The following is a 12,010-nucleotide window of genomic DNA, read 5'->3' as shown; positions in this document are numbered from 1 at the left end:
TGACTCTCGCGAAAGCAAAACCGTGCTTCTCCCGGAAAAAAAGAAAAGAAAACGCATTTTCTCGCGTAAAAAATATTTTTTTGATAATTTTTTTTGTTCCAAAAGCTAAGAAAGACCAGTGAAAAACCGAAACATCGAAAAAACCTGAAAAAAAACCATATAAAAGGCCGAAAACACTTGCGGGAAAATAAATAAAAAATAAATTCCGGAGGAAGCACCCAGAGCGCGACACATAGCGGGCAACTGAAAGCTCACCAAGTGACGCTGATCGTTGTGAGGCTCCGTCAAGAAAACGTTCCTGATGTTAAAAACGTTCACGCATTTCAAAAACATCTACATGACGTTTTTGAGAAAAGTTATACAATGTAAAGAAAAATTAGTGTAATTTAGAAAATGTTTTGTAGCATTAAAAATGTAGCTTAGATTTTATAAAATTTAATCATATATTTGGAAAAAATTCTTAAAAGAGTACTAATTATTTCTTTATCTGGATACCAAAAATGTACAATATGTATGAATAAAGATAGGCATGAAAACATTTGTTTAAAAAATGTTGATCTTGTATTTAAATTTTTAATGCTTTTTAAAAAATATTTGTGAATATACAAAAAAACTGCAATGTGTACGAAAAATATAGACATGTGTTAACAAAAGAGAAACCGAAGATAAAGAGAAAATAAAAAACCCGAAGAAGCCAGAGAAGACTAAGACAACCGCTGCAAACAGTGAGAAAACCGAAATGAAAATCTAGAAGTGAAGAACTCATGCCGTAACTAGCGCGTTTGCCGAGACAGAGCTCCGTCTCGCAACCGGCGAGAAATAGCTCCCATGTGCTATCAAACCCCTAAAGCATGTGCAGTATATACGCTCATACTGAGGCTGGTCGTAATGGGAGTATTATAAGCGGTATCATGCATGCCAACTGGACCTTTTGGATGATGTGACACACAATTAAATGAGAAAAAAGAGGATGTGGTATCATATTATGATACCGTATCATATTAAATGTTGTATTACTTTGTATTATGCATGGCAATTAATAAGGCAAATTAAGATATTAACTTATGATACCATACATTACGAAGTTAGTATCATATGATACTCTTCATTACAACCACCCGAAGGAGAGGTGAAAAATACTTGCGGATTCGCAGCACATTTACAGCCTCCCCTCGTCAGCGGTGCCAAGACGAGAGGAAGTCAACGGTTACAACTGTGACCACTCCCTGGTCACCACCGTCATCAGTCACCTACGCACATGTTTGCGAGGCCAAACGGTGGCCGGCTACTGAGAAGTAGAACCGGGCGCGCCCAGCACTCGGAGCGCCAGCTCGGAGTAGCTGCCGCGGCGGAGCTCGAGCTCGCAGGCGTCGCCCTCCCGCAGGCCGTTCTCCGCGCGCACGTCGGCCCACCCGGCCACGAAGCCACTGAAGGTCGGGGTGCACAGGTAGAGCACCGGCCAGCGCCGCCCGCCAGGGTCCTCCAGCACCACCACCTTCCGCCCCTGCTTCTTCCTCCCCGGCAGCACCGGCATCCGGCAAGGGAGCTCCTGCATGAAAAACAACTCTGATCTAAGGTGATGGTATCCTCCGACCATTTCGTGATACTAGATCGTTATATGAGCCGGCTCACCAGCCACGTTTGGTCAGCCGGGGGCGCCGCGACGCGGAGCTTTCTGCTGCTTGGCCTACTCGCGCTCTCATGGTTCCCTGCATCTTCCTTGGCGCTCGTCAGAAACCCGTCTCATGCAATCCGTTTCCGAGTGCATACGGGGCTGCCAAAAAATGGCAGCAGCAAGTCGTACCTGCAGGTTGCATACGGCGTTTTTGCCTGCGCTCGCCACGTTCACCAGGCTTTGAGCCACCAGAAATAATCTCTGCAGCAGCCCATCCTGTACATTCTTGAATCTGCAGGTCCTCGTCTTGCTCCGCGGACGAATCTTCTACTAGAACAATTGCTGAATATGCATGGTCTATCAAAAACATACTACGTACAATATACGAAGAGAAAGACTGCAAAAGTATTAAAGGAACTCGCCTTCTTTCGTGTCAACCTGGTTGCCCTCGGAAGGGAACTCCATCAACTTATAATCTGTATCCTTCTTGCAATTGCCGGTTGCGCACTCACTGGAAGGCGCTGCTGCATCAATACGAGGAGAGGGCTTTTCCTCTCTAATTTCTGACAACGCGTTGCTGGGCAAGGCCGTCATGTCCATGTCAAGCACTGGAGCATTAGTATATGTGCTTGTTATTACCCGTGCATCAGCCATCTGTTTATTTTTCAGGCCTGCTGATTTCTCTCCATGACAGAGGCCAACTCCCACGGAAGAGTCACAGTTCCGAGAGCCGATCATCTCGGCGCAGCTGAAACCGGAGGTTTCGCCGTGGGTAACGGGCGCTTCCATACCAATACCATTGTCCACAGGAAATGCTCCTGGTTCTTCTGGAATACAGAGATCTGTTTCGAATTCGTATGCATCGGCTGTCAGAAATATGTCGTCGGTGATCTCATCGTCGAGATCCATCATGGCCAAAGGTGTTGTCGGTTCTGCATAAGTCCCAAAGTCAGAGCCCCCACAGTTCGCAGCTTGAGTGTTTGCTGTGCTTATCAGCACCATGTGATCTTGATCTCCGCGAGCTCTATCCTGATCACCATCTAACAGATCACAAGCACGCTGCTTCTTTTTACTGCTTTTCTTATCTTTATCCTCGCTGCTCTTCTTGCTTGCTTTCGCCGTGCGATCGCCGTCGGAGCTCGCCTTCTCCCCGGGCTTCTTCCTCTTCTTGCTCTGCCTCTTGTTCTTCTCGCACAGATGCAGCCTTTCACATGCGGACTTAGCGAAGATCTGGACGGCGAAGACTGACCTGGAGATGTGCCGGAACACCAGGAACTCGCCGACGGCGACGGTGTGGTCCAGCACAAAGTTCCTCCATCCGTGCCCGAAGGACAGGCGGCCGTCGCGCGCGCACAGGTACACCCGCCAGCGGAGCCCGAAGGCGTCTTCGAGGTAGACGTTGGTGTCCGCCAGCTCCGGGATGTTCTTGGCAAATCGGGGCGGTACGTCCTGCATGCACCAGTAGATCCCCGGTGAAGAATCTCTGCACCATTGCAGTGTACATATCTGGTTGTGAAGGGAAAATGGGAATGCGGATTCGCACCAGTTTTTCGGAGAAGGAGCCCGTCATGACCTTGAAGAAGGACGTCAGGGCGGCGGCCGGGGCCGGGGGAGCCTTGCAGGAGGAGGAAGCGGCGGCGCGGCCGTGAACTCGGGAGCATCGCCTCGTGCAGTCCACGCAGGCACGCTTCCGTTGTGGATCGGAGACGCCCTGCTTCCTCGCCTTCTTCTTCACCTTCCCGGACGGGGACGGCTCCTCCTCGTGGCCGCCGCCGCCGATCTTCTTGGCGCCTCCCTCTTCCAGGCCCTGGCGCTGAGCCGTACCATCTTCTTCCTGCTCTTTCTTGATCACTTCCATCATCTCCACCATGACTACTGTTGGCTGCTGTTATGCGCGTGACATGCGACCAGGATGGATCGCGGAAGGACGCTGGAATTGAGACGAATAAACCCAGAAGACAGCAAGAGACGAGGTGAAAGGCGATTCTTTCGCAGCAAGCATGCATCCACCTGGCTCGCGCTCCGGGAAGTGAGACCTGGATGGTCCTCGTTGGCGTCTCACGCCGATGCCCTGATGCTCTCTCGTGAGTGACCAGTTACTAATCGCCCTGGAAAACGGACACGATCACACCAGTGATACCTTCTTTTTTTCTCGAACCATGCAGCCTGTGTTTTCTTGGCGGATACTCCATCCGTTCCTAAATATTTGTCTCTTTTACAGATTTCAAATGGATACAAACATATTTTAGAGTGTAGATTCACTCATTTTGCTCCGTATGTAGTCACTTGTTAAAATCTCTAGAAAGACAAATATTTAAAAACGGAGGGAGTATAATAGAACTTGTACTGGAAGTTGTCGCGCGCTTTGCCACCGTTGTTCGTTCATGAGCCTATTTGTTTTCCTTTTTATGTGAGAAACTTTTTTTTTTTGAGAAACTTTCAATCTATTTATCTTCAATCATGCCACTACAAAGAACAACAGAGGTAATAAAAATTACAACCATGCCCGTGCACTAATGGGTGTAACAAAGGCTGGTCATAATGGAAGTAACTTAGCTAGTAACATAACACACCCCAATGCAAATTTGCTTATGTGACAAGCAGTTATGAGCCTAATGGGAGTAATTTAGCTAGTAACATAACACACCCCAATGCAAATTTGCTCATGTGACAAGTAGTTAATGAGGAGAGAGGTGCTTAGAGTAACATAATATGTTACAGTAACATAAGCGCTTCCAAGAATAAATGAGTCTACAAGATAATAAATGCAATCATCTATGTTACTTTATACTATGAAAATAGTAACATAGACAAGTGTCATAAGCATGACACGAGTCTAAATTACTTCCCACTATGACTAGCCATATGACCAGCCTTAGATTGACTTTGTACCGAGCAATATTTCCTACCTATTCCGTCCTTGCAGAAAAGGTGTTACCTCTATGTGTTTGGAACCAATGTTCATTCTTTCATCAGTAATTCCGAGTACTGTAATTCTCTTGGTTTTCCAACATTGATGTGGCCGTTCAAGTTTTTTTGAATTGGTTCGGTAGTTCTACTAGTGCTTTCGATCCTCGGTTACTTTTTTTAGTAGGGCAGTCCGGTGCACATAGCTGCCGCTTGTACAGGGTCCGGAGAAGGGTCCGACTATTTTGGGTCTATAGTACGTGTTGAAATATAAGGGTGGACCTAGGGCCCATCTAACAATATCAGAAAATCTACAAGAGCACATGTGGGTTATATGGCACTAGGTGTGGTAGAAAGTTTAGTCCCATACCACTAGTTGAAAAGGAGTTAGACCACCTTATAAGAGATTCTCTTCCACATGCTATTGAAACGTGCAAAGAGACGTGGTTCCTGCGCGCTCCTCTTCCGCTACCCGCCGCGCCGCGGGTTGCGGGAATGAGCCGAGCCGAGCTCACACCTATGCGCTTATTTCTGAGATGTCAGATCTTGGGCTGTTACCGACCCGGACGTGGGTCCAGCCCATGCAGACGTGCCTATATATTGGAGGCGCATGCCAACCCTAGCCGTCATGAGAGTCAGATCACATCTCTGCCTCCACGTCCATCGTTCCTTTGCTGCTGCCGCCGGTGATCCCAACCCGTCCACCGCGTACACGGTTGACGGGAGAGCAGGCCTCCGAAACCCCGCCTCTCTGGATTCTATACTACAGGAGAGGGACGATTAGGTTTTTGGGGAGCGTCTCCTATGCGACTGGTCGTCGCCGTTCGTTCACGTCTGTTGCATCGTCTACACTTGCGTCATCTTCATCGTCACCATGTCCACCGCCAACGAAGCCGACCGTGCCGCCACCGAGAAGCTCAAAGCCGAGAAGAAGGCCACGAAGAACGATGTTGCTGCCGCCGCCGCCGCCGCGGCCTCTGCCTGGCTGATCAGAGGGTATAACATGTTTATCCCTCTCCTATTTATTTCTGTCTTAGCAGTACTAGCTATGTGCGTAGATGTTTCTACCACACGCGTAGTACATGCTAGTCTGATTCGTAATCAGTATGTCAACAATTTTGTCAATGCCATGATCGTGATTATTTCCTAGATTAGTTTAATGAAAAAATGTCTACTTACTCAGCAGTACGCATCATTTCCCTACATTTCTGCAAGAGGTTGTTTCCAGAGTCACTTTTTTCGTAACATTCAGATTTTTTGGGTCTTCTCTATATATTTTCAACCGTACCCCTTTCTTGTTCGCAACCATCTCAAACCAGGCTATCAAAGAATCAAATAAGTAAATATGAAATCTCCAAACACTTCTTTTTTATTTTTCTTGTATCGGATCTCTCCTTCTCTATGTGGTAGATGGGTTGAGTGGTGTGGAATGAGATGTGGTGGTGTGGAGTGGAATGAGTAAATGGGGCGGTTCTAATGAATGAGGTGAGAGTCCCCCTTTCTTCCCTACACCTCAAGTTCATCTCTTTCACCACAATCCGATCCTTATGAGTGGATGTTTCCATGGATTCTTGAGAGAAGCTTAGCTTGGAGTTTTTTCAAGGAGTTACTATCAAATGACACTACTTTAGCCATTATTTTTGGATGATGAGTGCATCCTAGGCGACCAGGAGTTACTTGTGATCCTATCAAGTTGTACGTGTGAAGGACGCAAGAGTTAGTATGGGCCCGAAGATTGCCTGCTTTAGCAAAATCTACCCTTAGTGGGGCTTATAAGTACAAACCATGATGGAATAGGTTGGTTGTACTTCGTGGGCCACTTGGTGGGCGTCGCAACTGGTATTCTTCCAGTCCAGAACCACTTTGTTCAAAGCATCCATCAACGTAGACGTAGGATATCGTCAATTATTCAAACCGTCGAAAAAATTCTCGTGTCACAAGTGTTTGCATTCTCTTAATTATACCTCTTTATTACTTGCAAGTTTGTTACTTTTCCACTGCTTATTACTCTTGATTTCTTGCTTGTTAAGAAATTGTGGTTGTCTAGTCTATGTTGCCTTAAGCTACTGTCAATCTAAAATTGGTAGTTGCGTTATTTTTCAAAGGACTTTTCACCCCCTCTGCTCCTTCAACAGCTAATCAAAATCTGTCAAAGTACTATGATTCTTTTGACTTAGTACAGTAGTTCTATTATTAGCATTAAAAACAGACCATGTAAGTTATTGGTGTAATAATAATTTTAGTACTTAAAAATCAGTAATACGAATATAAGAGTTAGTACTATATGATTAATTTATACACTAAACATGAGTACTGCAATCATATAAGTTAGTACTATAATACTAATTTTGGGGGTAAAATCAGTAGTATGAACATCAAAGTTAATATTGTAATACTAATTTCAGTACTAAAAGTCAGTACCACGACCATGCATATTACTACAGTAATACAGTACTACTTTCACTATTAACTCAAGTCACAAATGTTAGAATTTAGAGAATATTTGCTCTTGTCATTTCGTTTTGTTGCGTTTATAGCATGGAAAATGAGGCATGCATTATAGGACTTGCATGCAGCCACCTCCTCCCCAATGCTCGGCTACATCCAATGGTGCGCGGGCATATCGCAGGTTGAAGCTAAAATAAGCACTTACCCTTTTTAGATATCTCATTTAGCAAATACACCACTATATATAGAGAAGGATTTACATGGTGAAAATAGTTCATTGTCAGCTATCCAATAAAGGCAGATAGATTGCTCGCCTCCTCTTTTGCCCTCCAAGGCGGGCGGAGGAACGGGAGGACAAAATCTATCTCGTACGAACACTTCTTCTAGACAATTTTGACCTATATCTTCTTTCATTTCTTTCTTTTTTGCGAGGAAATTTTACCTATGCCATCGTGTCTAGTTTCTCTAGCAGTTCAATTTTCTCTTGTTACTTTTTGTTCATGATGCTTCCTTGCCAAACTTTTTAGGATTGTCTTTCTTAGTTTTTAAGGATGATTTTATGGATCGACAATGTCGATGAACCATGATTTCCCATTCGCAATTGCAATTGTTGGTCATGTTTTTGCAACGGCAATGTGACCTTCACATGTTTGATTTGCAGGCACCCGCCCCTTGTTTACAATAGCATAGAATTATTATTATTATTACTATATTTCCACTTTGACAACAAGATGCCTGTGGCACGAGGCGCCAAGAAGCCGGGTCCCGTCGACTCCGACTCTGACGACGATGGTCTCGTCTCCAAAAAGCCGACCAAATCGTCCACCTATTCGGTTCCTACCGGCAACAAGAAGCAGTACAAGGACGGGTTCAAGGACTCCGGCGGGCTGGAGAACCAGTCGGTGGAGGAGCTCGAGAACTACGCGGCGTACAAGGCCGAGGAGACCACAGACACGCTCAACGGCTGCCTCCGTATCGCTGAGAACATCAAGGAGGATGCCACCAACACGATGATAACCCTGCAGAAGCAGGGCGAGCAGATCAGCAGGACCCACGAGAAAGCCGTCGAGATCGATCAGGACCTCACCAAGGTGCATATGCTCCACCATTTTACATTGTTTGTACTCTACTATATATAAACTACATGCGCTATGAACAAATTACTGTTCTCATCTTACACCGAGGCCTGTTTGAAATATGTGGAGCGTGATTGTTGTCATGTGATGTTGGTGTTTGAATCTCTAGGGTGAGGGTCTCCTTAATAGCCTTGGAGGGTTCTTCTCCAAGCCATGGAAGCCCAAGAAAACAAAGAAGATCAAGGGGCCAGTGTCGCGAGGTACGAAGATCCAACCTAATATTAGTACACTGACTAAGAAAATGCTCGGATCATGAGGCGTGTTCATTATTTCTTGGCAACCAACTCAATGGCATGCTTCTCAAACAAAAAACTCAATGGCATGACACAGACGATTCCTTCAAAAAGAAGACGAGCCGAATGGAACAGAGGGATAAGCTAGGGCTGAGCCCTCGAGGGAAGGGGAATACCCGCGAGTACGGTGAAGCCACAAGTGCCATGGACAAAGTTCAGGTTCGTGCATGCTCTTGACTCACTGGCCTCCATGGAAAAGTATCTCCGAAATATAAGTATATTTAGAAGTGCTTTCGTTTCGTCAGTTGGAGAAGAAAAAGCAGGATGATGCCCTCGACGATCTCAGCGGCGTGCTGGGGCAGCTCCAGGGCATGGCTGTTGACATGGGATCAGAGCTTGATAGGTAAAGTCTTTAGTTTACTGCGTATGCGTGGAACCACACTGAAGATTAATCAGAACTTTTGAATCGAATCGAGTATCTTATGTGCTATCCAACGTTTCAGGCAAAACAAAGCACTCGACGATATGCACGGCGACGTGGAAGAACTCAACTCCAGGGTGAAGCAAGCAAACCAGCGCGCCCGCAAGATTCTCGCCGATTAGTCGATCGTCAAACATGTCTGCAAGCGTTATTATGAGTAGTCGACAAACATGTCTGCAAATGTTATTATAAGTATCAACCATTATTTGCAGAGAAAACGAAAATGAGAGATTGTTGTTGAACAAGCCTCATTGGCATAGCTTTTGGTTATAAGAGCATCTACAATCGGGCACCTAAAACCATCCCCAAACGCCCCGGCGGGCTGCCCGTTCATTGGCGGGTCAAAAAAACGCGACTTACCCGGGCGCCTTAAATCAGCCTCAAACACTCGGACTGACCTACACCCCCCATATTCATGTAGGATCTGGCCCACGTTGGCCATCCCGACCCCACATATATTTGTCCCATTCTTTCGCCGGACAAAACCTTACTCATTCCACTCCACTCCACTCGGCTTCGCCCCCAAGCTCACTTTCGGCGAGCTCCGGTCTTCTCTGGCACGGCGGACAACGGATTTGACTCCAACCACTTCAGATTCCTCGACAGGGATTTCGTCCCATGCCGGATGGAAGAGACTATGGCTGTCCGCATTGCCCTTTGCCGCTCCTGGGAGGACTACGTCCGACCGGTGATGGGATCAGTCCAGCGTGCATCCATTGCGCCGGCACAACGGGCGCTCTGATTTGCCGGGGCTGGAGCATCGTGGTCCGTTAGCCTCCCCATCTTCGGTCCGCCCGAGTATGCATACTACAGGGGCTAGTGTACCCGCCGTGGAAAGGACAGGATGAGGGCTCCGGTGAAGAGCAGATCCGACTTGATCCATTTTGTGCTTTCGAGTGCTACTTCCACGAGAAAGACGACAAGGGCGCCGGGAAGGGCAAAGGCAAGGCCGGCCGTGGATGATCCATAGTAGTATGTAGGTAGAACATGCCAAATTTTGGTAGTCCGATGACATGTGCTTATTTATCCTGATGGATTTAAGTTTACGTTACATTGCATGTGTTTGTATGGATCTAAGGCTCGCTAATTGAGGTATTCGGTTGTGCGAAGAAAAATTTGAGGTCTGACCGGTCACTGTTCGCGAACGCGTTCCGGCGCATCCGCGGGTGTTCAAGGGCCCGAATTTGATGTCTGTGGCTGTTGTAGATGCTCTAAGTATTTCGACCATCACAGTTAGTAATGTTGTACTCCCTCCGTAAACTAATATAAGAGTGTTTAGATCACTATTTTAGTGATCTAAACACTCTTATATTTCTTTACAGGGGAGTACTAACTAACTTCGGTATTAAAACAATTCATAACAAACTTTAGTATTGAAAATAGTACTACAAACATACGAGTTGGTACTTATAGTACTTAGAAATCAAAAGTACACATACAAGAATTTTCCGCATATAAGATTTTTCTGAAGTCAAACTTCGTAAAATTTAACCAACTTTATAGAAAAAATATATCAACATCCACAATGCGAAATCAATATCATTAAATGCGTCATGAATTTAATTTTAATATTGTATAATTTTTGTATTGTAGATGTTGATATTTTCTATATAAATATGGTCAAATTTTACAAAGTTTGACTTTAATTGAGAAAAATCTTATATATGGAGTAAAAAGGACCCAAGGGAGCACGAGCTAGTAACACTACTAGGGAAAACCCTAGCAGTAGCGCGGGAATAATGCCTATCAGTAGCGCTGGGTACGGCGCTACTAGTAAGGCGCTACAGCTAAAGGTTAGCAGTAGCGTCTGTTAACCCACGCTACTGCTATATCGACTTAGTAGTAGCGCTTTCACTAAAGAGCGCTACTGGTAATTACTAGTAGTGCTTCTCTCAGCCCGCGCTACTATTATTATTCCGGATTTCACTTTTATTTCCTGCTGTATTCATACACCTTTATACAAGTTTTCATACAACAGCAATTTAGAGATTGTTTTTACATCATAATGAGTTATTATATCACAGGGTGAAAGAACCGTGGACTAGTTTCAAGTGGATGGACATACACTTGAAACTAATCCGCGATTCTTTCACCCAATAATATAATAAAAATCATCATCATCATATCATTAACAACTTACCATCATAATACATCATTGTCATATAAAACCTCCTCATGATCATCGTTTTCATCAATGAGACATCACTTAGCAAGTTGGTCACTAGTCATAATCACAATTACTCCTCATCATCAACTCTAACACATTGTACCACATAATAAACATATTATACCTCATAGGACCTACTACATTCTCTTAGGACCTACTATATTCTCTAAGGTAAAATAGCAAAAAACAAGATAGCCCCTGACTCTCCATTATGGAGAATGGAGATTATCCTGTCTCCAATTCTTGCCTTTCGCTTAATGTTGCTTTCAAGAACCTCCTTACGACTGTCCAAACATTTTTTCCATTCTTTGATTAGCATGTGTTCACCGGTTTTAGAAATCCGATATGCACAGGTGAGATCCGTAGGATGACCTGGCAGTATGTTCAGAACATCAAGGCGACCATTCTGATACATCAGATGAGGCACACAATCCATCGGGATTTTCTGTTGAAAAACATAGTAATAACTTCGTAGTTAGCAATGATATACTAGTTTTAGAAGTATGCAAAAGATGCACGGATGTCGTAATAGTAAAAAATCTTACCAGGGTATCTCCATAGAAGTTACCGTGGTTCAACACGTGCACTAGTGGCACGTATTCACCATAATTTGGAGGAGTTCGACAATAGGTATTGTAATTCTCAAGATCAGTACAAAATGCGATCAGATGATTTTTCTCCTTATAAGTTAATTCGGAGTGGGTTTTGTCTACCATCTTCCGCACATTCTTTGAAGAATGAAAATAAACTGTCAATGGAAATAAGCTGTCAACTATTTTGAAATAAATAATATAAATTAGTTAATAACTATGTTTGAGAAACTCACATAGCGGTAGAATCGGAAGCGTATCAACAAGGGCCTAAATGTCCATATTGTCTTGCTCGATGTCAGGATCACCAAGATCCATGGTGATAATCATATCCTCATAAAAATCATACATTTTGCAAAGTGCTTCCCAATTTTGGCAACCAAAATGGGTTACGCTCTGAGAATTGTACAGATTTATTTCAAAATCCATATCA

General features: G+C 44.7%; 2 protein-coding genes across 3 annotated transcripts; one reads left to right on the top strand and one right to left on the bottom strand.

Annotated features, from left to right (window-relative positions):
* Positions 1-1,036: 1,036 nt before the first annotated feature.
* LOC109732535 (B3 domain-containing protein Os01g0905400-like) lies at positions 1,037-3,646 on the bottom strand. 2 transcript variants are annotated; one of them, XM_040404508.2, is made up of 5 exons: positions 3,159-3,646; positions 2,038-3,064; positions 1,805-1,957; positions 1,633-1,709; positions 1,037-1,546 (listed from the first exon to the last, which is right to left on the bottom strand). In XM_040404508.2, the coding sequence occupies exons 1-5, from the start codon at positions 3,483-3,485 to the stop codon at positions 1,286-1,288; spliced, it is 1,845 nt and encodes a 614-aa protein (XP_040260442.1). In that variant the 5' UTR covers positions 3,486-3,646; the 3' UTR covers positions 1,037-1,285. The 2 variants fall into 2 exon arrangements, with proteins under 2 accessions (XP_040260442.1, XP_040260441.1); XM_040404507.3 differs by having other exon boundaries at positions 1,037-1,549; positions 3,159-3,644.
* Positions 3,647-7,623: 3,977 nt separating this feature from the next.
* On the top strand, positions 7,624-9,071 carry LOC109732526 (SNAP25 homologous protein SNAP33-like). Its single transcript, XM_020291681.4, has 5 exons — positions 7,624-8,061; positions 8,216-8,306; positions 8,437-8,558; positions 8,645-8,742; positions 8,843-9,071. The coding sequence occupies exons 1-5, from the start codon at positions 7,702-7,704 to the stop codon at positions 8,940-8,942; spliced, it is 771 nt and encodes a 256-aa protein (XP_020147270.1). The 5' UTR covers positions 7,624-7,701; the 3' UTR covers positions 8,943-9,071.
* The last annotated feature ends 2,939 nt before the right edge of the window (positions 9,072-12,010 follow it).

The sequence above is a fragment of the Aegilops tauschii genome, chromosome 3 (genome assembly GCF_002575655.3).
Source record: "Aegilops tauschii subsp. strangulata cultivar AL8/78 chromosome 3, Aet v6.0, whole genome shotgun sequence".
Classification (NCBI taxonomy): Eukaryota; Viridiplantae; Streptophyta; class Magnoliopsida; order Poales; family Poaceae; genus Aegilops; species Aegilops tauschii.
Note: the sequence above shows the minus strand (reverse complement) of the source record. Positions and strands in the feature narration are given on the sequence as shown.

Bases quoted from the DNA above. Each gene is read 5' to 3' on its own strand.
- LOC109732526 (XM_020291681.4), top strand. From the start codon at position 7,702: ATGCCTGTGGCACGAGGCGCCAAGAAGCCGGGTCCCGTCGACTCCGAC. The intron at 8,062-8,215 runs GTGCATATGCTC...TTGAATCTCTAG, and splicing joins TCGATCAGGACCTCACCAAG to GGTGAGGGTCTCCTTAATAG. The intron at 8,559-8,644 runs GTTCGTGCATGC...TCGTTTCGTCAG, and splicing joins GTGCCATGGACAAAGTTCAG to TTGGAGAAGAAAAAGCAGGA.
- LOC109732535 (XM_040404507.3), bottom strand. From the start codon at position 3,485: ATGGTGGAGATGATGGAAGTGATCAAGAAAGAGCAGGAAGAAGATGGT. The intron at 1,958-2,037 runs GCGAGTTCCTTT...ATGCATATTCAG, and splicing joins CCAGGTTGACACGAAAGAAG to CAATTGTTCTAGTAGAAGAT. The intron at 1,710-1,804 runs GTACGACTTGCT...AGGAAGATGCAG, and splicing joins ACGCCGTATGCAACCTGCAG to GGAACCATGAGAGCGCGAGT.